The following is a 24636-nucleotide window of genomic DNA, read 5'->3' as shown; positions in this document are numbered from 1 at the left end:
ATAATATAAAAAATCTTGATTTGGGACTCCATTTTGACTTTAGGGGGTTTTATTGTGATCATTTTGCAAAGAAGGAGTCTGAGGTTCCGAATTAGTTACTGGATTCATGTACTACTCAAGTGCTAAACAGGTTTCTAGGTCTCAGATAAAGAATGCTAATGCCTGGGTCCTATGCCCAGAAAATGTGATTTTGGTGGTCTGTTGGAAACTTCCTGAAGATAAGAGTGTTGAAATACTCCTTAGGTGATCTACATGTGTACCCAAGTTGGGAGCACCTACTTGAGGGGCAAATGGTTGTGGAATTGACTAAAATATTGATTATGCCTGATGTGGGTTGGAATGGTTTCTTTCTTTTGCAAACCATAAAGTTGGAAGGAAGGAGAGGAGAGTGCTTGGCAGCTAGCCAACCTTCTTCCCTACTTCCTGTCCTCCTACCCACACAGATCTTGAAAAAACCACTCCCCCCTGAGCCAACAGCAGCACCAATCTCCACAAGTGAGCTGAAAAAGGTTGTGGCCCTTTATGATTATATGCCAATGAATGCAAATGACTTACAATTGCAAAAGGGCGAGGAGTATTTTATCCTGGAGGAGAGCAACCTACCATGGTGGCGAGCACGAGATAAAAACGGGTGAGTTTGTGCAGCCCTTCCTAAGTCTTTGCCTGCCCACTCCATCTGCACACAAGACATTGCAACTCGATTCTCCTATTCTGCGTTTGGATCAGAGTTTGTTCTCGGCACAACACAATGAATACAGTCTCCCTTCAAATATTTCCCAGCCCAACCTGCAACATCTGTCACCTCTAAGAACATCTGTGGTGATGTGCGTACATGGAATGCCAAAGTTGAGAAGCCTCACTTTTCACTGGCTTAATTGTGCATTAGAGACATGGTCTTCTTTAATATTTCCATCTCTACTTGAGATTTCACTTGAGCTCATGGAAGCGGGTACAGTGTCTGTGGGGGGGGGGGGGGAGGAAGCACTGCATGATCATTGTCTCCTCTACAGGCAGGAAGGCTACATCCCCAGTAACTATGTCACCGAAGCAGAGGACTCCATAGAGATGTATGAGTAAGTATCTTTATGTTCTCGGGGCACAAGCTTTCAGGAGAAACAAAGTACAGTATATAGATTTTAACACATTTTGTTTGTTTATTTTTTAAGCCAAGGCTTCTCTTTGTAGTCTTGACTGTTCTGGAACTTGCACTGTAGACCAGATTGGTCTTTAACTCACAGAGATCCACCTGCCTCTGCCTTCTGAGAACTAGGATTAAAGGTGTATGCCGCTGTGGCCTGGCTTTTTTATTTTTAAATATACTTTTTAGCAAGCTTTCTTTATTTCAAGATTCACACCAAAATTAGTAACAACTCAAGCAAATGATGCCACCATGCTAAATTAGAGTCTGTATCTTGCTGGGATACCCACCTTCAAATCCCTATACATATGAGTGCTAGAGAGGTTATCAGAGTCTCACATTCAGAAGAATCCTACTCAAAGAACTGAAATTCTCACAGGAAACATCTGAAAGCATGAAATCACCAAAACTGAACCAGTGTCCTTTCTTCCCTCATCACTGAAGTGTGTTGCCCTTGAGTGAGCCAGTCCCTAATATTTTCCCAATAAATTCTGTTCCCTGTCTGCCTTCTACTCTCTGTATCCATGAGTTCTTGGTGCCAACCTGGGCTTCAGAAGGGCTAGAGTAGGTTGTGTGGATGATTGATAGGTCCTTAATACTGTTTGAACAAGGTGATGGAATTATAGTGCTAATGAGCCCTAGAGGACCCTCTAACTTCCAGGACACTTAGACATGGTCTAGAAGCCAACAAAGCACTCTCTTTTTATAGGTGGTATTCCAAGCACATGACTCGAAGTCAAGCTGAGCAACTGCTAAAGCAAGAGGTGAGTTCAGACCACAAGCAAAATGCATTCTTTGTACACAGTATGTAAAACCCAGAATTAGGTCCAACCTGAAACTGGGTCCCTGTTTGACCTTTTGATGCCTTAAGAGTAAAGAGGCTTCGTCTCCAGCATAGCCCTTCAGCAGAAAATCAGGGGGTATTTTCTCTCTCCTATGTTTGGGCAGGTAGGATGCAGATATAAACACTGTAGCAGTGAGTTTGTTAAATGGCTTTGGCTCCTGGAGCCAGCTAATTTAGATATACCTTGACATGCCTTGACAAGTTCACTGGCAGACTGGGCACTTCTCAACCTCCCTGAGGTTAGCACACACTTTCCTTGAGTATTCCTGGCTTAACATCTTCTAAATCAATACTTTATCTTTGCTTTCTGGCTATGGTTTGGTCAGCTCCCCTGTAGGGCCACATTCCTTTTCCACCTACATTGCTGGAGGGTTTCTCTCCTGCAGCTCTTTTTTTAATTTTTGAATTTTTTTTCATTTGTTGATACATTTTATTTTTTAAGAGCAGTGGTATTTCATTTTATCTTAGGTCTCTGGGCTATCTTATTCTTTGTTACCCAAACAGTGTTGGGTATGGGCTTCTTCCTGTGGAGTGAGTGGACCTTAAGTCAAATCAGACCTTGGTTGGCTACTCCCACGAATTCTGTGCAGCCATTGCCCTAGCATAGTTGCATTCAGGACTGGTGGTATGTCAAGGGTTTTGTGGCTGGTTGGTGCCCATGTTTCTTTTTTGGTAGCTTGTAGCCAAAGTAGAGACTTTGCAGGGTTGGAAGCTTCATCTAGGCACCAGCTTGACTTCTTGTTCAGAGAGTTGTGTGTGTGTGTGGTCCTCAGTACTGGGACCCCGCTGTTAGTGGAGAGGAACAACCTGAGTCCAGCACTCTTAAACCTGATCCATCTGCCTACAAGTCAGGATGATTCTCCTCTTCACCTCCCTCTTGGCCCCTTTCCCATGTAATCTAAAAGTCCCTCCCCATCTTCTCGCCTGACCATTGGCTGAATGGCATTTCTTTATTATCAATCAAAGCCAGCTTGGGGCAGGGACCCTCAGGTCTGGAAGTGCTACTTTTGGGAGCTGAAATAAGACAAAACATTAGAACCATTTCCCAACAAAACACCATTTTCTTTTACAGTGAACTTCTTTTTTTGTTTTGTTTTGTTTCAGGGGAAAGAAGGGGGTTTCATAGTCAGAGACTCCAGCAAAGCTGGAAAATACACCGTGTCTGTGTTTGCTAAATCTACAGGGTAAGTGGTACTGTTCCAATGATATGGGGACAAAGGTCAAGGGCCAGCTTCCTCTCTCACTTCCTCAGTCTTAAAGCTAAGACTCACCTCACTCCCCTGACTGAGTCCTGTATCTTGTTCCTAAGTTACTGACTGAATATAATTTCTCCAGGGAGCCTCAAGGGGTGATACGCCATTATGTTGTGTGCTCCACACCGCAGAGCCAGTATTACCTGGCTGAGAAACACCTTTTCAGCACCATCCCTGAGCTCATTAACTACCATCAGCATAACTCTGCAGGTGAGTGAGTACCAGAGGCTTCTGAGAAGGCTTGCAAACCCCCAGGCAAGCAATTCAAGTCAAAATGATGAGAGGGGAAGTAGTCACACCAGGCAGTGTGAATTAGTTATGAAAGTTAGTTCCCGTGATGCTGGACAGGAAGGATTCTAGTTAGTATGTAGTCACACAGAACATCTAATAGGGATTGACTTCTTTTTTAAAAAAATATAGTACCAGGTAATTGAACCCAACATTCTAGGCAAGTGTTCTACCATTGAGCAACTTTCTCAGTCCTGTTTGTTTTTACTTTTGTTTTCTTTTGGGTTTTCAAGACAGAGTTTCTCTATGGAGCCCTGGCTATCCCAGAAGTCACTTTGTAAAACAGGCTGGCCTTAGTCTCAGAAATCTGCCTGCCTTTGCCTTCCAGTGATGGGACTAAAGCATGTGCCAGCACATCTGGCTTTACTTTAAAAAAGTTTTTAACAATTATTTATTAATTCTTTGTAAATTTCACATCATGCACCCCAATCTCACTCATCTCCCCATCTCTTCAATATCTACCTTCTGACCTTGCAAACTTTCCTCCCAAAGAAAGCAAAAAATAAAAATAGAAATTAAAAATGAACGGAAAAAAAAATCTCACTCTGGAAGCTACAGTATATGACGATGTGTCACATAGTCTACCTTTTCCCTAAACAGCTCTACTTGCTAGTGTTCATTGCAATGAATCATTGGTCTGGTTCAAGACCTCTTGCTTCTGCTACATTATCAACATTGGATCCTCACCAAGATACCTCTTGAAAATCCTGTTGTTGCTCTGGGTCATGGAGATCACACCCCTTTGCATCAGTAGGACTGGCCCCTGTACAAGTTTCATAGATGGTATAGATATTGGGGTGGGCCAACTCGGAGCCCTGGATCTGAGCCTGGGAAATATTTGAGCTGGCCAGCCCACCCACTCTCCTGCACCCATGCTCAGCTCACCCACTTTACCCAGTCAAGGGGTGGGCCAGCTTGCCCGCTCTTACAACCTCGGGGCTGGCTTACCCATGGCCCCAGCGCTAGAGCCAGCTCTACTGCACTGCCCAGGCAACGTGTGTGGGAGCAGCTTACCTTTTATCTCTATACAGGTTCTCACTGTTACTCGGGCTGCCATGGAGAGCTTACTCTGTAGCCCAGGCTATCCTTGAATTTCTGATTCTCCTGCCTCAGCTTCCTGAGTTGGGATTACAGGCCTGCATAGTGGGACTGACAAGACTATTTCTCTTCCTCATCTGTCATTTATTTTTATTATGTTAAAGTGTGTGTATGTGTGTGTGAGGGGGGGTAGGAGGAGAGACAGAGAGACAGACAGTCAGACAGACAGACAGAGAGACAGAGGGAGCAGGTGGCCAGGGAGGCCAGAGGCATTGAATTCCATGGAACTATTGTGTGAGTGCTGGGAACTGAACTCAGGTCCTCTACAAGAGCAGTATGTGCTCTTAACAGCTGAGCCACTTCTCCAGCTCAGGACTGACTTCTTATTTGGTGTTAAAGGAAGATAGGAAGATAGTGACGAATGAATCAGAGTGTTCGCTAGCAATCATTCGTGTCTATACCTGGACTCTTGCAATTCACTCAGTTCTAGAAGTGAATAATAGTCTGATTCAAGATCCTTGGCCTGAAAGAACATACAGGCTAGACAACTGCAGAGCAGAGTTTAAGTACCCACAGACTAGGACAATGAAAACCGGGGAGATTGATAAGCCAGGAACACTTGGGTAAGTTCTATGCCAGCCTGAACACTTGGAAATGTTTCACTAGAAGGTAGGATGTGAGCTGAACCCAGGGTCAGACATGGGGATATATTTAATAAGGAGGTTATTTCTTCCTATTCTTTTTCTTTCACATTTTTTTGGGGGAGGGTTATTTATTTATTTATTTTTGAGATAAGATCTTGCTATCTTGTCATGTAGCCCAGGCTGGCCTCGAACTCACAGCAATCCTCTTGCCTCAGTCTCCAGACAGAAAAAAATTTACAGGTGTGAACCACTATACTGAACAATAGGAAATATATTTCTATTTCTATTATTATTATTATTATTATTATTATTATTATTATTATTATTATTATTATTATTTGCCACAAACATTTTGGTGAGGGGAGAAACCATCAGAAAACACCATGGGTTAGTGAATATCTTCTGGGATTCAAAATGAATTAGGAAGATTTATGCTAGAATTGTGAGAATTTAAGATGATGGGCATGTGCAAAGAGTCCCATCCCCCACGCTGACCTTGTGACCTCTCTGTTTCAGGCCTCATATCCAGGCTGAAATATCCTGTGTCCAAACAAAACAAAAACGCGCCTTCTACTGCAGGCCTGGGCTATGGTAACTACTTATTTATGTGGAGTTGAACGGACTGGAGGTTATAAGAATGACCTCAGTAGACCTTGCTTTTTGAGGATGCTCTTAAAGATGTACTGTTCTGTGGCAGCTGTTTTTAGGAAGGGCTGACAGAACCAAGATAGTTAACAATCTTCTCCCTCTAGTGGTTCCTTCTGGGACTGCAAAAAGAGATTCGTTAAAGGATTTATTGCTGGTTTAAATTTTCACATTGATTTATTTGTGCACACTTGCTTAGTGGCAAGCACGTTCACCCACAGAGCCATCTCACCAGTCCCGTTTATTTTATCACATAAAAATTCAATATCATTCATTAGTTTATTAACTGTCATCATTAACCCATGCATAACAGAATTTTGGAAGGTCTTTTGGCCTATCTTCTTGCCTCCTGGCCAATTTGTACCTAAAATTCCTAGATTCCTCCAACCAGTAATCCTTCTGCCTCCCCCGAGATTTACCTGGCTAAAGAAAGGTAGATTAGTACCCCTGAGAATATTCTTTATTGCTTTTTTCCTATTTATTCCTTAGTAGGGAATCTTATCTATTGCAGTCATTATATATACATGCCCCCCCCAAAAGAATCACAGCAAGTCTTTGTTGGTAGGATCATGGGAAATTGATCCAAAGGACCTGACCTTCTTGAAGGAGCTTGGGACTGGACAATTTGGTGTTGTCAAATATGGCAAATGGAGGGGTCAATATGATGTGGCCATCAAGATGATCAGAGAAGGTTCCATGTCTGAGGATGAATTCATTGAAGAAGCCAAAGTCATGATGTAAGTTACATTCAATCAACTCTCAATCCAGTTGGAGGAGGAGCCTGGGAACGACAAGGAAAGTACCCTGTGGTCTAAGGCAATTTACAGTGCAAGGAGCTTGGAAAGGGCTCTGACATTTGCCTTTGCTGGGTTACCTTACAGAACTGCTACGGTAATCAGTTCTCTGACTTAGATACTGGTTGAAAATAGTGTTGGGCATGTGTATGGACCCTCTCAGTAGCATTTTGGGGTACATGGGCAATATCGGACTTTCGAAAGAAAGGATGGCTCTAGTTGACCAATTGTTCTAAGCTTGGGCTTATTTCTTGTTCATTTGCTGGACTCCAAATCCTTGCCCACACCCACGTTTGAAGCACTTTAGGGGTTCGTTATGAGAAGGAGAAAATAACCTTGCTATTATAGTACTTATTCAATGTTCTATGTTAGGCCAGTCCCTTTCCTACACTGGCCCTTTAATGACTAGTCTGCAGGGGCAAGACGGGAGGACTAGCTCCTTGCCTTTCCCATAGGAATCTTTCCCACGAGAAGCTAGTGCAGTTGTATGGAGTCTGCACCAAACAGCGCCCCATCTTCATCATCACCGAGTACATGGCCAATGGCTGCCTCTTGAACTACCTGAGGGAGATGCGGCACCGCTTCCAGACACAGCAGCTGCTTGAGATGTGCAAAGATGTCTGTGAAGCAATGGAATACTTGGAGTCAAAGCAGTTCCTTCACAGAGACCTGGTGAGACCTCAGAAGGATGCAGGGGTGGATCAAGGGGTGGAATGGGTATCGGAAGATAGAGTGTCCGCCGTTGAGGAGGGTTACAGGTGCCACCATTTAGATTTTTCTCTCGAAATTATTAAGTTGAATCTGCCCCACTGGTTTATGCAGTGCTGGGAACTGAACCCAGAGAGTTTCGTGTATGTCAATCAAATGTTCTACCAACTGACCACAAAAACTGCATTATTATAGTTAACAAATACCTGAAGAGGGACATTGTACATTTGAAAAACAACTGGACTTTCCAGATTCTCTTAAAAATCTGGACCATCTGAGAAGACAGGCCCCATAATCTCACTGCTCCTGCTAATAGTCACCTTGAGGTGGGGCGTAGGTCTCCCCTTCATACCCAGCCTGTGTGCTCCATTTTCTGTGGTCCCCACCCACCCACTTTATTCTTTTGTTGCCCACTTAGCTCCTGAAGACATCTGTTTGTGCCTCTATTTCTTTCATCTAGACAGAGACTCAAATTGCCCTATCTCCCTGACAGAAAGAAAGAACAAAAACAACAACAACAACAAAAACAAAAAAAAAAAAAAATAAAAACCCAAAACAAACAAACAGAAAACCAATGCCAACATGCTAGCTGGTTCTCAATTCTCCTAGCTGTTCAGTGAAGTGGAGTTGTCCACGTGAACAAAATTGTTCTGCATGCTTGGTTTAGGACTGTGTAGCAGGTTGCTCTCCATGTGATGAAAATGAAGCAAAATTTCTCAGGATCAGTCAAGTTCGCTGCCTCATCCTCATGATCTCAGCACTTTTGAGTCTGAAACAGGAGTCCCGAGTTTGAGGGCAGCCCTAGCTGTATAGTGAGTGAGTTCTTGGTCATCCCTGAATAAGACTCCCTCTCTTTCTTAAAAACAAAAGGCAAGGGAGATAGCTTTGCTGGTAAAGTGCTTATAGAATAAGAAAAAAAAAAACCACCAAGTTCAGATCCCTAGCACGAATGTAAAAAAAAGCCAGGCATGGCAGCACATATCTGTAATCTCAGCCTGAGGGCATCGGGGAGAGACAGGCAGATCCTTGGAGCTCTTTGGCCAACCTATCAGTGAGCTCTAGGTTCAGTGATCCTGTCTCAAGAAACAAAGTAGACAGTCATTAAAGAAGACTGGAGAGATGGGGCAGGAGAGATGTTGTTAAAAGCACTGACTACTCTTCCAGAGGTGCTGAGTTCAAATCCCAACAACCACATAGTGGCTTACAACCATCTGTAATGAGATAAAGATGACACCTGACATCAACCTCTGGCCTCTACATACATACACATACACATACGTATGTGATTCCATACTGGTGGGCAGAAACTGTCTTTAACTAAGGTCAAGGGTGCGGTCTCATGTATCTATTGTACTATAGGCAGCTCGAAACTGTTTGGTCAATGATCAAGGAGTTGTGAAAGTATCCGACTTTGGCCTGTCTAGGTGAGTGTGCCTTTCTCATCTTCCCATTTCTTATTTGTTTTGGCAAAGGGGCTGTGCTATGTGGTCCATGCTGACCTAACTCATGAGTACTGTATCCTGCCTTGGTTTCTTCACTACTGGGATTCCAGGCATGAGCCACCACCCCAAGTTTATCTTTTCCTTCATTTCTGTATGCCTCTTCTCCTTTCCTCTTTTTCCTCTTTCCCTCCCCCCTCCTCATTCTTCTATTTCCCCAGTATCTTACCTTGATCTGTCAAACCCGCTGACTTCCCCCCCCCCATTACTCCTTCCTTGGTCTAACTCTTATTGGCTCCTGAAGACTGCAAGAAAGGAGGGAAGAAGGAAGGCAAAGAAAGAAAGGGGTGGAGTAGAGAAGAGGAAATGAGTCCTTAAACAGTACCATGATTGACAACTCAAGGCCAGTCTAGGCAATTTAGTGAGACACTGTCAATTTTTTTCAAAAGTACAAAATGAATTAGAAGTGTTTATCATTAGCAGGGTCCTAGCCTAGCCTGTGTAAGGCCCTAGGTTCAACCATGGAGAAGGTAGATACATACTTTTCTAAGGAGAAAGAAAACAAGATTTTCTGTTAAAAGTAACATGTGTAAAAGGTTTTGGCTGGCTAGCAGAGACTTTGAGAAAGAAGGCAAATGCGCATCTGGACAGTCCTTGTGGTGTGTGCTGAGGAAGGGTACATACCAAGCTATCTAAACGAGTCTTGAATCTCCGGCAGGTATGTGCTCGACGATGAATACACCAGCTCGGTAGGCTCCAAATTCCCAGTCCGGTGGTCTCCGCCAGAAGTGCTTATGTATAGCAAATTCAGCAGCAAATCCGACATCTGGGCTTTTGGTAAGTACATACAGATTAGAGTGTCGGCATGGCTTGGTGGGTAAACTGCTTCTCACGCAGCCTTGGGGTTCATGAGTTCAAGCCCCAGAACCCACACAAAAGCTGGAAGCAGTAGAGACTACAGGAATCTGTAATCTCACTATGACTCCACCAGCAGATAGGAGGCAGAGACCAGAAAATCTCAAGTAGCTCATGGATCAGCTAGCCTGTAGAATGTGCCAGAAAAACAGCAAGGGAGAACTTGGTGTCAAACAAGGTGAAAGGTGAAGAGCAACGCCTGAGGCTGTTATCTGACTTCCACTGTATGATGTGGTGCAAGTGCTTAAGCATGTGCGCGCGCGCACGCACGCACACACACACATACACACACACACACGCGCACACACACACACTCACAGTGGGGTGGGGTAAAGGAGAAGAGAGAATATAGTTTATACAGCTCAAAGAAGAACATAAGAGGAAAGTTCAAACTTGTCTTCCTCTTGTCATTCATCTGATCCTTGGGAGCTTCTTATGTGTCAGGGACCGCAGGGGCTTCTGAGGACAAACACAGCGAACTGGACACAATCTCTGTCTTCTTAGAAATTACAATATATCCAGGGAAACAAACCATTCATTATTCAACAGCTTCTGAATACTGATTATGTACTAGGCACTCTGCCAGAGCCTGAAGCTACCAAGACAAGAAGACACAGTCTCTCTCTCCTATTGTAACTCATAATCAGCTAGCACGGTGCACTAACTAATAATGGGCTAGCACGGTGCACTAACTAATAATGGGCTAGCACGGCGCACTAACTAATAACGGGCTACCATGGTGCACTAACTAATAACGGGCTAGCATGGTGCACTAACTAATAACGGGCTAGCATGGTGCACTAACTAATAACGGGCTAGCATAGTGCAGTTTAGCTAGCCAGCAGGGTAGTCAGGACTGTGGCAGAAATCTGGGCAAAACGCAAAATCCACAAAGGGGGGAAATCAGCTTATTCTAAACTTGGAGGTTAATCAAGAAGAACCAGGCCCCACATATTCCAGAAAGACTGAATACGCCTCTCCTTTTTCTCTTCTAGGGGTTTTAATGTGGGAAATTTACTCCCTGGGGAAAACACCATATGAGAGATTTACTAACAGTGAGACAGCAGAACACATTGCTCAAGGCTTACGTCTCTACAGGCCTCACCTGGCATCAGAGAGGGTATATACCATCATGTACAGCTGCTGGCATGAGGTAAGGGCTCCTTCTTCCCTTGAACTCAGTTTCGTCTTTAGCTGGCTAGTCCCACTTCTCCACGGTCTCATGTCAGCTGCAAGAGCTCTCTCTCTCTGGGCTGTAACCCAATCCTCTGATGGCCTGTTCATACCCACCCTAATCCTCACTAGAGTAGTATCAGCAGACCCTGATACCTATTTCAGCTTTAAGAGTGGGGAGTGTGGAAGACCAGGTTATCTACCAAAGGCACTCAGGTAAGAGAAAGGGGTGTACAAAGTCTGTAATCACCCAGGTGGTGTGAGCCTTTGATCCCAGAACCAAAAGGAAAACAAAACAACAACAACACAACAACAACAAACTCTGTAATCATTATCTGGGACTCACCCTTCTACCAACCTTTTCTGGTTGAGGTTCTAAATGAGACTTTAAAAACCCTGTCACCTGGGAAGGACCTAAAATAGTATTGTTTGTCTGTTTTGGTTTGGGGTTTTTGCTTCTAAAATATTTAAAATTTATTTTATTATTTTTATACATACGGGTGCTTTGCATATGTATGTATGTATGTATGTATGTATGTATGTATGTATGTATGTATGTATGTATATCTGATGCCCAGGGAGGCCAGAAGAGGGCATCAGCTCTCCTGGATCTGGAGTTACAGACATCTGAGAGCCACCATGTGGGCGCTTGGGATCAAATGTGGGTCTTTTGGAAGAGCAGTCAGTGTTCTAAATACCTGGGCCATCTCTAGAGCTCTGGTTCTAATTTAATTTTTGAACATTTTATTTTTATCACAGTTTTTTGAGGGGGTGCAGTTGTAATATTTTGGAAATGAGGATCAGGTTTCACTATTGTAAATATGTTTTGCCGGGGCTGGGGAATGTGCCTTAATCGGTAGAGAGCTTACCTAGCCTTGATGGCATCTTTGTTTGGTCTCCAGCACCTCATACGCAGGATGTGTGGTGCAGGTGTCTGTCTGAGACCAGGTGTTAGAATAGAATGTCAGGCTGGCCTCAGATGCTGTTCATAGCCAAGGCTGACTTTCAGCTTCTGGTTCTCAAGCTTCTACACCCAATTCTGGGAGCCAGGCTCATGATTTTCTATGCCCTACTCCCAAGATTTTTTTTTTTCAAAGACAGCCTGTCTACATAGCTCTGGATATCCTGGAACATACTATGTAGACCAGGTCAAACTCTAACATAGAAATCTACCTGTCTTTGTCTTCCAATTATCAGGATTCATGTGCCACCATGTTCAGCCTCTTAAGGAATGTGTAAAACTATAAATTATGGGGCTTCTTCCCTAGAGATTCTGTATAGGTACATCTGCTCTGAAACACTGAAATCCTTTCAAGTTTCCAAGGAACTACTGATACTCGAAAGCCGCTGATTTAAGTACTATGAAACCGATGACCCTTCAGTTCTGGCACATTGAACCATACTGGCATGAATCCTCCGTGAATTATCAAACACCCCAGGGACAACTATGTAGTCCTAACACTCAGGAGTTTGAAGCCAGAGGTTTTGCCATGAATTTCAGGTTAGCCTAGGCTACATCTTGCATTTCAAGATAGCCTGGGGTATAGAGTGACATCCTGTCTCAAAACAATCAACAAAAATCTAAAATAAAAGTTCGTTTTAAAAAAGACCAAATCTCACCCAGGTAGCACATGCCTTTAATCTCAGCTTTCAGGAGGCAGAAGCTGGTGGATTTCTGTGAGTTTGAGGCCAGCCTGGTCTATATAGTGAGTTGTAGGACCTCCAGGGCTATGTAAAGACACCCTGTCTCAAATTTTAAAAAATCTAAAAAAAAAAAAAAAGACCTTGTCTAAAAGGGCTCCAAAGGAGCCTTAATCTGACTGTGGATCTCCAAAAGAGTAGTAATCTTAAAGTCAGACTAACAAAACATGCTGGGTTTACAGGGTCCATTCCAGGCAGTCTGTGGCTTTGCAAAGTTACATCCTCTGTTTATTTAGCTTTATAATCACAGAAAGTGCATCTGGACCCTGTCTAAATGTTATCCCTGGCTTTAGGAGTTCTGTTCTGCCAGCCAACTAAGCACACCCAACAGCCATTTTCATTTCAAGCTCCTAAAAAATGTAGTGTGTATACATTTTCAGTGAACTTATCCTCAGTTTTAATCAGCCTATCAGCTTAAATATCAAATTGTTCTTCTCACACAAATAACTTGAGTTGTGCTGGGCAGCGGTAGAACTCAGAGTTCAAGGCCAGCTTCTCAGCAGAGTGAGTTCCATGATAGCTAGGGCTACACAGAGAAACCCTGTCTTGGAAACAAACAAATAACAAAATATAAAACAACAACAAACAAATGAATAGCTACACTCGTAACCCTACAGCCGGGTGGAAGCTCAGCTAGGCAGTTTTTGTCTGGTTTCTGGGAAGAGATGCAAGGGAGAAAAAAACTAAAGGCAAAATTCATTAGCATCATGGGCTAGAAAGATGGCTCAGTTAAGAGCGTTTGTTGCTCTTTCAGAGGACCTAGTTTCAATTCCCAGCACCCACACAGCAGCTTGTTCCCAATTATCTGTACCTCCACTTTCAGGGGATCTGATATCATCACACAGACAAATGTGCAGGCAAAACCCCAATGCACATAAAAATAAATTATAAAAAAAAATGAGTTGCTAAGCTGAAAAGCACACAAGGACTTAATGGAGACTTTCTAGTTTATGTTTCTTCTCTGCGTGCTATCAAGAATATGCCGCTGCTCCGTATGATTTAGTGTATGCTTACTAAAGATAATATTTTTGTGATTTACTACACAGGGTTCCTTGTGCATTCTGGATTCTATACTGTAACACTGTCCAATTTCTTTGGTTTTTAGAAAGCAGATGAACGTCCTAGTTTCAAAGTTCTCTTGAGTAACATTCTAGACGTCATGGATGAAGAATCGTGAGCTGGCTGATAAGCTTCGTGGATCTGCTCCTCTCCTCTCCCAAGCCCCAATTCCACTCTTCCCGAGGAGCTCCTTGGCTCCAGGCTCTAGCCTTCCATGCTCCTACTGAAGCCCCAGTGCATCTAGGAACGCCCTTCTTCTCTAATTCCCCAGCATAATGCTTCTGAGCGAAGGCCAAGGAATTTCTGTGCCTGGTATTATTACTTCAAGCCTCCTAACAGACTGAATTTGGGATGGAAACATTTTAGGGGAGGGAAAGATGTAAATAACTCCACTAGTTGTCCAATAGCTTATTGGTTAAGTATTAAGAGTTTTTCTTTTTTGGGGGGGGGTAGGAATGGTTCCATTAAAATGGGACGGGTTGTTTTGATACAATAAAATTACTGGAAAGAGTGAAGTTATCTATCGTAATTCATTACACAGCCGCCCCGAAGCTCCCTGAAAATTGCAGAAAATCCTTAGTTTGACACATTCCTAACCTAGAACTCTACAGAACCCATATTTCACCCCTCTAGTTTTAGATTTATCTATTTATTTATGTATAAAGCATGCACCAGATCTCATTATAGATAGTTGTGAGCCATCATGTGGGTGCTGGGAATTGAACTCAGAACCTCTGGAAGAGCAGCTGGTGCTCTTTCTTAATGCCTGAGCCATCTCTCCAGCCCCATTTCACCCTCTCTTCCTCTTGTTAAAGCCTGCTTCTGAATTCTGGACGCATTCACAAACTTTCCACAGTGCTTGGCACACAGTAGACAAACAGTATCATCTGAATACATCATAAAGTTAGGAACAAACTCAGCTAGAGCCTCATTCCATGTATTTAGAGGAAAACTCCAAGAAATGGACTCAGGGGCCTAGGGTAGCTAGTTAATTAGCAAGCAGAGTTCTGGCTTTGGGGGTTAAAGCCAGGGCTGAGAAAGCGCGGGCCAGTTTGGAAGTGGGCAGGGTGGAGTTGTAGGGCGGGCCCTTCCCTGGACCACGTGGTACGAAGCAACTTCCTCCTTTTCCTTTATGCTACTCTTTTCTTTTTGGATTTTCGCTCCCACAGCGCGGCGGCACTCGGGGCCTCGGCCGTGCGCTACCGGGGTGTTACAGCGGGGAGCGGCTCCCGCTCGCGGGGACTGTGGAGCGCAGTGGCTCGAGGGGAGCGGGCAGAGCCGGCAGGGACAACAGCCCCGCGCCGACGCGGTGAGCTCACAGGGCGGTCCCCGAGGCGGGGGCGGGGGGGTTGCGGGGGAGGTTGCAGTTCCGGTTCCGTCACCCAGACACGTGAAGGTCGGCGAGTCGGTTCAGTGCTCGCTTCGGCCCGCGTGGTCGTACCGGGATGGAGTCCTCCTCGTCCTCTTCGGGCTCGGCTCTGGGCGCCGTGGACCCTCAGCTGCAGCATTTCATCGAGGTGGAGACACAGAAGCAGCGCTTCCAGCAGCTGGTGCACCAGATGACGGAACTTTGCTGGGTGAGGAGCTCAGGGCTCAGACCCGGACTCTGTGCCTACTTTCTCCTTGCCCTTGTCCCCACGAGACTTGCCAGGATGTCGAGGACTCCAGAGTGGGAGGTCTTGATCGTACTCCGGGTTCTCAAATCCCTTAAGCCGAGCCGGGAGGGACTAAGGTGACTCCCCGGGGAGACCATAGGTGCAGAGGATTGGGAGTCACACACTTACTCCGCCGTCCCACCCAGCACTCTGAGGCATCTGAGGTTGAAGCTGTTTGGTGCTGGCCACTAGAACTGATCAGAGTCCTCAGTCCTGGAATTTTAGGGAGCCAAAATCCTGGAGAGTCTGACTTATTTCTGGACTCCTCGGGATTTACCCAGATTACCCAGATATAACACCTCCTGATGAAAAGACAAGCGGCTCTGTCACTTTAATTGTAAAAGTGGCATAGTCTCTCTTGACATACACATTTTTTTTTTTTTTTTTTGCCTTCACAGTGAATTGTGTAATGCTAAGCCATTAAAGTTTGAAGGTTGAGAAATGAGTCTGCTCGGAGAGGGGACTTTGGCAGAGGGGCAGAGGAGTTTGTTTGTAGCTGAGATCAAAGTGTTCTGGTTGCCAAGGGCAGCACAGTGCCCTCCACTGACATAAAAACTTAAAAGAATTTTAGACACCAAGGATAATGTTCATTGGAATTGGTGAGACTCTTAAGAGTTGTGTATAAAAGCCAAGAACCATGAACAAAATTTGTTTTAAAAACTTCAAACCGTATATACAGACAATTGCTTTACTTGGTCCTTTTTCTGTAAACTTACAGATCTTTAGAAATGCTCCATTTAATTCTGGTTTGCCTCGAATCAGAGGCGCTCTCTCTCTCTCTCTCTCTCTCTCTCTCTCTCTCTCTCTGTGTGTGTCTGTTTGTCTTTCTGTCTCTGTCTTTCTCTCTATTTTGAAACAAGGTTTCCTATATTCCAGGCTGGCCTCATACTAAATGGATCACTGAGAACAGCAGAAAATGACCTTGAATTCCTGGTCTTCTTGCCTCCCCCACCTTTGAAGAAACAAGTTTGCAGTCATTCATCATCTCCAGCTCTTAAAAAACCCTTTAAAATGTATCTTTAGAGATAGGGCTTTACTATTCACCCTCTAGATGTCTTGGAATTAAAATTCCTCCTGCCTCTGCCACTATCAAGATAGGATAGACTCTTTTTCTTAATGTCTTTGGGTCATTATATGTGGCTGAGAGTTAGGTTGGTTACTGATTGTTAGTACTTGCCTTTAATCCCAGCAGAGGTAGGTCTTGAGTTAGTGGCCAGTCTGATCTATAGACTGGGTTCCAGGACAGCCAGAAATACACATTGAAACCCTGTCTTGAGACACCATAAAGGAATGAGCTAGGAAAGAGGAATTTTTTTCCAATGTTCTAGCTACGAGTAAGTGTCTCACGCCCTAATAAAAGAACTTTATTTCTACGCTCAAGCAAGCAGCCCAGTTTATACTCAGTGGTTACTAAAGGGCATACAGTAGGAGGAGGAATTGTTGGGAAGGAGAGGGAGGGGCTTGAGTATAATGGTGAATATGGAAGTATATCAAATTATGAAATTGTCGAACCATTTTTTAAAAAACCTGAAATACAAAGCCTTCTTTAGAAAACATTAGTTTTTCACTTCTCCTGAGAGGATTCAGGAATCTTTGGTGTGTTGGATAGGAGCATCAGTCCCCAAACTTAGAAAGCAGAGACAAAGGGATCACAATTTCTAGGACATCTATCTCTACATAGTGAGACCTTGTCTCGAAAGACAATCAACACTGTTTTCAACAAACAAGGTTACAGAATGTTGTTATATACATTTTCTTTGTTCATTTTAGGGCGCCTGATTTCTCTCTTAAACATCTTCCCATAGTTCATTTAAAGGCATTTAATGTCAGCATTGTTGTATGTAGAGTTACAGTGCAGTCCATAAAAAGGTGGGGGTTTTTTGGGGGGGAAGGATTGGAAGGGGTGGAGACAGGGTTAGTCTGTGTAATCCTGGCTGACCTCGAAGTCAGATCCACCTGCTTCTGCTTCCCAAGTGCTAAGACTAAAGATGTGTGCCTCCCTCAAACACTCCCCCAAGGTTATTTCACTGTATTTTTGCTACTTTTCTCACTCTTACATCTAAGCTGTGCCATTTTCTGGCCTCTTTGAGCAACTCTACCAGAGTTCCCATTTAATCAATGAAGACTGTTAATGGTGTCCATGCCTTGCTGCAAACTGTAACAATTGGGAAGATATCAAATGTGAAAAGTTTTATATTTTAGGGGGGGGTCAGCATAAAAAAAACATGGGCTTCATCACTGCATATATGTTCTTTTTAACTCATGTATTTCTGGCCTCCTTTTGATTTCTTTATATCATAGACTTTTTTCTAGTTGCCCTCCCCCCACACACACACCTACAATTTTAAACTAGGTGCCACAGGTAAGAGAAAATAGATGTAAATGTATTAACAAATGGTATGGTTTAGTCAGAATTATTTCTGTAAGCAAAAGACCTTTATTTGTAAGTTCCCTTTGTGATTCTGTTTCTTGTTCTGAACAGGAGAAGTGCATGGATAAGCCTGGGCCTAAGTTGGACAGTCGGGCTGAGGCCTGTTTTGTGAACTGCGTTGAGCGCTTCATCGATACAAGCCAGTTCATCTTAAATCGACTGGAACAGACCCAGAAGTCCAAACCTGTCTTCTCAGAAAGCCTTTCTGACTGATCTCAGCATTACCTCTTTGGAAAAGTAGTTCAAGAAGCGAAGAGCTGCTGATGAGGTGGTTGAAGAAATGGCTATGGGGGAATTAACTCCCAATTTTCTTTATCATCTTGGGACATATTGTCACCTGAGAATGAACAAAGACCAATTTTTATGTATGGGAGTTGAGAGTCATGTGTATTTGGTGTGTTTTTAAAGCTAACTATGTGATAGTAATTGAGATAAATGAAAGTATGAGATGCATATTACTGTATATGGGACTGTGCTTTCTCAGGGTCCCTGAACTGCTTTATAAAATTTTGATAGTGGAACTGCTTTCTAGATTCGATAGTGGGACCACATAGGGTAAATCTCAATTTGTATGGGTTTATTTCTGATTTTTTTAGGGAGGTCTTTGTGTCAGAAAAGTTAGCAGTGGGGAAGTTTCCTGGCACTGTTTAACTGTGAGCTTTCTTTTAAGTTTGACTTAGACCTGACAAAAAGCCCTAGAAAGTGTTCATACAACCCAGCTTCTTAGGTTGTCCCTTCCCTCTATACTGTGACTTTTACTTAAATTTCAAGTTGAAAGTATGGTCTCAAGGTAGAACAGAAAGCCTGAGAATCCAAAGGGCTTTAGTCATAAAGAAATCTAGCTCATGAACATTATTCTTACTACCAGACAGCCACAGGAAGAAGTTAACTTTGTATGTCAGGATGCAAAACATTCACAGATGTGCCTAAAGAAATAATGATTTAGGCCAGTTCATAACTAACAGTTTTCAATAGAGGTGCATGTCTGATGTTAGTCATAAATTCCATTAGCTGAATTCTTTTGGTCACTGAAATAAAAGCTCACGAGATCAACTTTGTGATGAAGAGACTTCCTATTTTGGGTTTTTAACTGCAATTCAGATTTTATGTAGGTTCACTCCAAGACAGAAATGGAGTTAGTTTCTATTCTAGAGGTCCTTGAAGTTTTTGTGAGAAGAAAATACTTGGTGATAAGAAGGGAAAAACACTCTGCTAACACATAAGTCCCTGGTAGAGAAGCTTTTCTTGACTTCCCCTCTTGTATTTAAATTCTCATAGACAAAGGGAAAGGTGCCTAGTACAAATCCATGAATCTGGACAAATACACACTTGTAATATATCCTCACTGCAGTTCCTTTTCCAGGCTAGGCTCAGGGATTGAATAGAACCAGCCCTAAAGAGATTAGTCCTAGCCAAGGGAGACAGTAAAGCCATAAAGATGCCAAGTGTAGTAAACTCCATTAAGAAGCAACAAAAAGTAAGTCTAAAAGAATTTGAAAGAAAAAAATACAATAAGGGTGTTAGGAAATGTTTGTAGAGCTTTATTAGTTTCTAACAAATAACAGCCTAGAAAGAAGCAAGTGCCCAAGCCTTACAAATGCCAAGAATTGTTTGGTAGAGGTAACAGTCCAAGAGCCTCAGGGTAGAAATTAGAAAATTAAGTGACTAAGGAGGAGCGTAGGACAGTGTGGGGCCTTTTGACTTTTATGCAGCATGATGGAAGATCAGTTGATTTTTAGGAAATGTGTAATGTCTTAACTTTCTGCTTGGCGTTAATAGTACTTAGGGTAGATATCTGACTGGCATATAACTTATGTGTCAAGGTAAAACCCAAGTAGCACAGGGAGTTCTTTTTTTTCCCCAGTTCTGTTTTGAGACAGAGTCTCTGTCCTGGCTGCCCTGGAGTTCACTCTGTAGACCAGATGGGCCTCAAACTAAGAGATCCGGACTCGGCCTCCTAAGTGCTGGGATGAAAGGCATGCCCCATCGTTCTATAAATTATTCTTCATTCTTAATATATTTTATAGCTATATCATTCCTTCTTATTCTTCATTCAATTATCCTATTCTCGTTGTATATATGCAGGAAGTTAAATGTTTTCACTCTAGTGATCAGATGCTCAGCTAATACATTGAGGAAGGTCATACATTATGTCAGGCATGTATATTATGCTTTGACACCATCCTGTTCAAAAGCACTAGATACAAGACAATGGAGAAGAAAAGTTATAACATCTGCTTCCAGAAGTATAAGAGAAACCCCTGGGGTTTTGTCAGTCTTGGGGTTTCACATTCAGTTGTGCAATTCCAGTGGTGCAATTCTGTTCATTTTTGTTCCTTAATCAGGAGGGTTTATTCCAAGGATTATCCATGGGCACAGTTCTCTTAAAACTCCCTCCAGGCTTATTTGTTGGCACATAATAGAATCAAAGGCTGATGGAGGCCCGTCTTGTATTCTACATCTTTAGGCTATGTAGACATATGAGCCTTACTCAGATTTGCCTTTCTCAAATGTATGGTTTGGATAGGATTAAATTTATTCACCATGGATTCATGTATTAAAAACTTGCCTCAGTGTGGTGATGACAAAAGGAAAAATTAAGAGATGGGACCTTAAAGTTGGAGAGATACTTTAGTGGTTAAGATCATCTGCTGCTCTTGTGGAGACCCTGAGTTCAGTTCCCAGAACCTACATGGCAGTTTATAGTGGACTGTAACTAAGTGATCCAACTCCCCTATCTGGGCTCTGTGGGTACCAGGCACACATGTGAGGCATAGGTATACATGGAGACAAAACGTTCATACAAAAAATGGGTAGGACCAACGGGTAGGTCAATAAGTCATTGGTGACATTAAGGTGCCTTTCTTAGGACACTGAGTTCTTCAAAGAAAGCATTATTAGGAGACCCGTGCTCCCACTTTTGCCACCTGTCATAAAGTGGTAGCTTTAAGGGAGCCCTTGCCAATGCTGTGTTGTTTGAGCACTCAGATTTCAAATCTCTAGATTCTCAACATTTTACAAAGTTACCCTGCCCCAGGTATTTATTAGAGTATATTATCTATCTTACTATTATTGTCGAAAGGCAACAGGTGTGGACTACAAAGAGCATCTCCAAAGGCATAGAGAAAAAGGGAAGCTAGATGGTACCAATAAAATTCCTAAGACCATAGTGCTTGAGGTGGGGAAAGAACAGCAAAGGAAGGACTGTAGACTTACTGAACATATTTAAACCCTGGTTTGCACACTTCATGTTAATGGTCACAAAGATCACAGGACAGATCAAGCACATCCAGGCCAGGACCCGTGCTTTTCTAAATAGCAAATACTTTCAAGGTAATGTCCAACTTACGTTCTTTTTAAAGAATATTCAAAGGGGCTAGGTTAGTCACTCTGGCCATAGGAAGGTTTCACTAAGGACATGTGGGATAAAAAAAATAGCTCTTTTAATTAAATAAGAAATCCAAAGTGATATTACAAATTCCTTAGCATCTTAACCAATAAGCATTATTTCAACACTTAGACCATTCACATAGGAGCTTATTAAAAAAACCTGCATAACTAAACTTATATCTTAGAAAAATCAGTGTCAACAAATGTAAGGCCTATCTGGCATATTCCTGACAGTTTCTGCTGTACATAAATTTATAGAAGGGTTGATAATGAGATATAGAAAGTCAAGGTTCTGAAATACTAGTCAAGTGTCCCAAAATAAAGGACTGGTGAGATGACTCAGGTAAAATCACTTGCCACCAATTCTAACGACCTGAATGTGATTTCCAGGACCTTTGTGGTAAAAGAAGACAACAGAGAACTGGTCCTCTGACTTTCACACACATACCCTGTGTGGTGGTTGGAATGACAATGGCCCCATAGGCTTATAGAATTAAATAGTCATCATAGAATGCTGCTATTTGAAAGGATTAGGAAGTGGGGCCTTATTGGAGGAAGTGTGTTAATACAGGTGGCCCTTGAGGTTTTAAAAAGCCCATTCTAAGCCCAGAGTCTCTTTCTGCTCTCTGCAGAACCTGATGGAGAACGCTCAGCTACTTCTCCAGCACCTTGTCTGCCTGTGTGGCACAATGCTTCCCACTATGATGAGAATGGACTAAACATCTGAAACTGTAAGAAAGCCGTGATTAAATGTTTTCCTTTATAAGAGTTGCTGTGGTCAGGGTGTCTGTTCACAACAGTAGAACGCTGATTAAGACACCATGGCACGTGTGTACCTGCTCTCTTACCTGATATCTCTCTCTCTCTCTCTCTCTCTCTCTCTCTCTCTCTCTCTCTCTCTCTCTCTCTCTCTCTCGTGAACACACACAATTACTGCTGCTATTATCACTATTAATAATAGTAATAATATTTAAAAACTCTAAAATTAAAGCTGGCTCATCCAGTGCTGGGAATGGGACTGAGAACTTTCTGCATGCAAAGCAAAGATTCTGTAAGACTACATCATTAACTCTGTGGTTCGTGTGTGGGTGTGTAACAAAACCAGTACTTCAGGCATGCTTACTATTACTAGATGTTAATTTAGATTTTTTAAAAGATTTATTTTTATTTATATGAGTACACTGTGGCTGTCTTCAGACACACCAGAAGAGGGCTTCAGATCCCATTACAGATGGTTGTAAGCCACCATGTGGGTGCTGGGAATTGAACTCAGGACCTCTGGAAGAGCGGTCGGTGCTCTTAACCACTGAGCCATCTCTCCAGCCCCTGGAAGTGTTTTATACAGTATCTGGCCTGGTGCTCACTATGAAGCTCAGTGTAGCTTTAAACTTAAAGCTATCTTCTGGTCTCAATCCCTGCGTGCTCAGATCACAAACATATACTTTCTTGCTCAGCTCTTAATCTGAAATCAGTCTTTTGGTGTTTTTGAGACAGTCTCTCAGTATGGCTTTGACTATTCTGGAGCTCACTATTTAGTCTAGGCTGGCCTTGAACTAACAAAAGATTCTCCTGCCTCTGCCACCGAAGTGCTGGGATTAAAGATGTATGCAGTCTGAAACATTTTGAGCTTTATGTTAACACTCAAAAATGTTCAGATTTGAGACCTGGATTGTGTAAATAAGTATGTCTGTGTATAATCTTATGTGTAAATGGAGGTATTGAAACATCTGAAAGAATTTTGAAACATTTCTGGTTTCAAGTACATTGGATAAATTATACTCAATCTGTATGTTAGAAAAAGCACAATTGTGGGTTTTTTTTTCAAGACAGGGTTTCTCTGTGTAGCCCTGGCTGTCCTGGAACTTACTGTGTATACCAGGCGGGCCTTAGAGATCCACCTGCCTCTGTCTCCCAAGTGCTGTGATTAAAGGTGTGCACCAACACTGCCTGGTAGAAAAAAACCACAAATCTTACTGTAAGGCAAAACTAGGTTCAAATCCATGCAACATCTGTGCAACATCAGGCATGTCATTTAACCTATTTCACAAGAACATGCATGCAGGTAGGGGTTTTGTGTGTGTGTGTGTGTGTGTGTGTGTGTGTGTGTGTGTCCGTCAGTCCATCTGTCAGTCCATCCTTGAGTGTGTATGCATAAAGAGGGCAGAGTTTAAAGTGCATGTTTCTGTATCATTCCCTACCTTATTTTTGAGATTGGGTCTTTCACTGAACCCAGTCTACCATATTGACTAGACCAGGTGGCCAGCAAGTCCCTTGGATTTTCTTGTCTCTGTTCCCCAGCATTGGGGTAACAGGTGCATACTTGCATGTTTGATGTTTGTGCTCATACTAGGGATCCAAACTCAGGTCCTCATGGGTGTGGGGCAAGTACTTTACTTACTGAGTTATTGCCTGACCCTCACATAACCTCTTTCATCATCAATTTCTTCACATATAAAAGTGAGATCGTTAGAACGACCTCATTCCAGTGATGTCAAATGAGATGTTGAAAAGTACTTGGCATGCTGTAAATTTGAGCTGATAATTATCTCTTGTTCAGAACTGAGCATCTTAAAATGATTTATTATATATGTATAGAGGGGTGTGTGTGCACGTATGCACACACACACACACACACACACACACACACACACCTCTTATTGAGGCCTTGCCCTCCAGCTATTTCATATTGTTGGTGTAACAGGCCCGATGGTCACTGACTCAGAAGACTTGACTCAGAATACGGTAATGCTTCCCAGATACTGCTATGTTCAATATGTCTGTATGTGCTGAGGTTTGTTAGTATTAAGAAATTCCACAACCATAAGCTTCACTTAGGACCCATCAAACTAGAGGTCAGTAAAAACTGTTTAAGAAAGCTTGTGTCAGGGCTGACCACAGGGCAGCACTGCCAGCATCTGTGTATGAGCTAGCTCATGGTGGGATTTTCAGTTTCAGCCCTTATAAGCTGGCCCTGAAAAATGTCCAGTGCAAAGCTTTCAGCTTTTGAGTCTGAAGCTGTTGCCCTGGTCAATCAGTCTTTAGGTGTGTGTTCAATAAACCATCCTCGTCTTACTTGTATCAGTGTTTGTCTGGTTTGTGGGGCTACTCCTGAACCCCAACACATTCTTTTTCTACATGTGTGTATGTTTGTGTAAACCAGAAGACACAGGAGTCATTATTTTATGTGTATACGAGTACACTGTAGCTGTCTTCAGACACACCACAAGACGGCATCGTATCCCATTAGAGATGGTTGTCAGCCACCATGTGGCAGGCAGATTTCCACAAATTTGAGGCTGTCCTGGTCTACAGTTAGTTCCAGGACAGCTAGGGCTGTTACATAGAGAAGCACCCTGTTTTGCAACAAAACAAAAATTATCTTGAGATGCTAGAGAGATTTCTCAGTTGTTAAGACTACTTGTTCTTACAAAGGATCTAAATTCAATTCCAAGTACCCACATGGTGGCTTACAGCTATCCACTATTCCAGTTCCAGGGAATCCAATACCCTTAGTGTGTGGA

General features: G+C 42.9%; 2 protein-coding genes across 3 annotated transcripts in view; both read left to right on the top strand.

The window, feature by feature from the left end:
* Positions 1 to 13801, top strand: part of BTK (Bruton tyrosine kinase) — a 39704-nt gene extending 25903 nt beyond the window's left edge. The window contains exons 8-19 of the mRNA XM_080910783.1: positions 444 to 631; positions 1011 to 1073; positions 1848 to 1902; positions 3087 to 3166; positions 3318 to 3445; positions 5722 to 5796; positions 6416 to 6587; positions 7100 to 7316; positions 8712 to 8776; positions 9510 to 9628; positions 10702 to 10859; positions 13686 to 13801. Of these exons, the coding sequence (XP_080766909.1) occupies positions 444 to 631; positions 1011 to 1073; positions 1848 to 1902; positions 3087 to 3166; positions 3318 to 3445; positions 5722 to 5796; positions 6416 to 6587; positions 7100 to 7316; positions 8712 to 8776; positions 9510 to 9628; positions 10702 to 10859; positions 13686 to 13757 (1392 nt within the window). The 3' untranslated portion in view covers positions 13758 to 13801. The remainder of the gene's footprint in view (positions 1 to 443; positions 632 to 1010; positions 1074 to 1847; positions 1903 to 3086; positions 3167 to 3317; positions 3446 to 5721; positions 5797 to 6415; positions 6588 to 7099; positions 7317 to 8711; positions 8777 to 9509; positions 9629 to 10701; positions 10860 to 13685) is intronic.
* A 1231-nt stretch (positions 13802 to 15032) lies between these two features.
* On the top strand, positions 15033 to 21883 carry TIMM8A (translocase of inner mitochondrial membrane 8A). 2 transcript variants are annotated; one of them, XR_013974881.1, is made up of 3 exons: positions 15033 to 15216; positions 17777 to 17993; positions 21748 to 21883. XR_013974881.1 is itself a non-coding variant. In XM_080909768.1 (2 exons), exons 1-2 carry the CDS (start codon positions 15085 to 15087, stop codon positions 17936 to 17938), a joined length of 294 nt encoding a protein of 97 aa, XP_080765894.1. In that variant the 5' UTR covers positions 15033 to 15084; the 3' UTR covers positions 17939 to 18178. The 2 variants fall into 2 exon arrangements, 1 of the variants encoding a protein (XP_080765894.1); XM_080909768.1 differs by lacking the exon at positions 21748 to 21883 and having other exon boundaries at positions 17777 to 18178.
* Positions 21884 to 24636: the final 2753 nt, after the last annotated feature.

The sequence above is a fragment of the Micromys minutus genome (assembly GCF_963924665.1).
Source record: "Micromys minutus genome assembly, chromosome: X".
Lineage (NCBI taxonomy): Eukaryota > Metazoa > Chordata > Mammalia > Rodentia > Muridae > Micromys > Micromys minutus.
Note: the sequence above shows the minus strand (reverse complement) of the source record. Positions and strands in the feature narration are given on the sequence as shown.

What these genes read in the sequence shown, in the direction of transcription:
- TIMM8A (XM_080909768.1), top strand. Translation starts at nt 15,085, where the DNA reads ATGGAGTCCTCCTCGTCCTCTTCGGGCTCGGCTCTGGGCGCCGTGGAC. An exon ending in AGATGACGGAACTTTGCTGG is followed by an intron (nt 15,217 to 17,776) that starts GTGAGGAGCTCA and finishes TGTTCTGAACAG; the next exon opens with GAGAAGTGCATGGATAAGCC.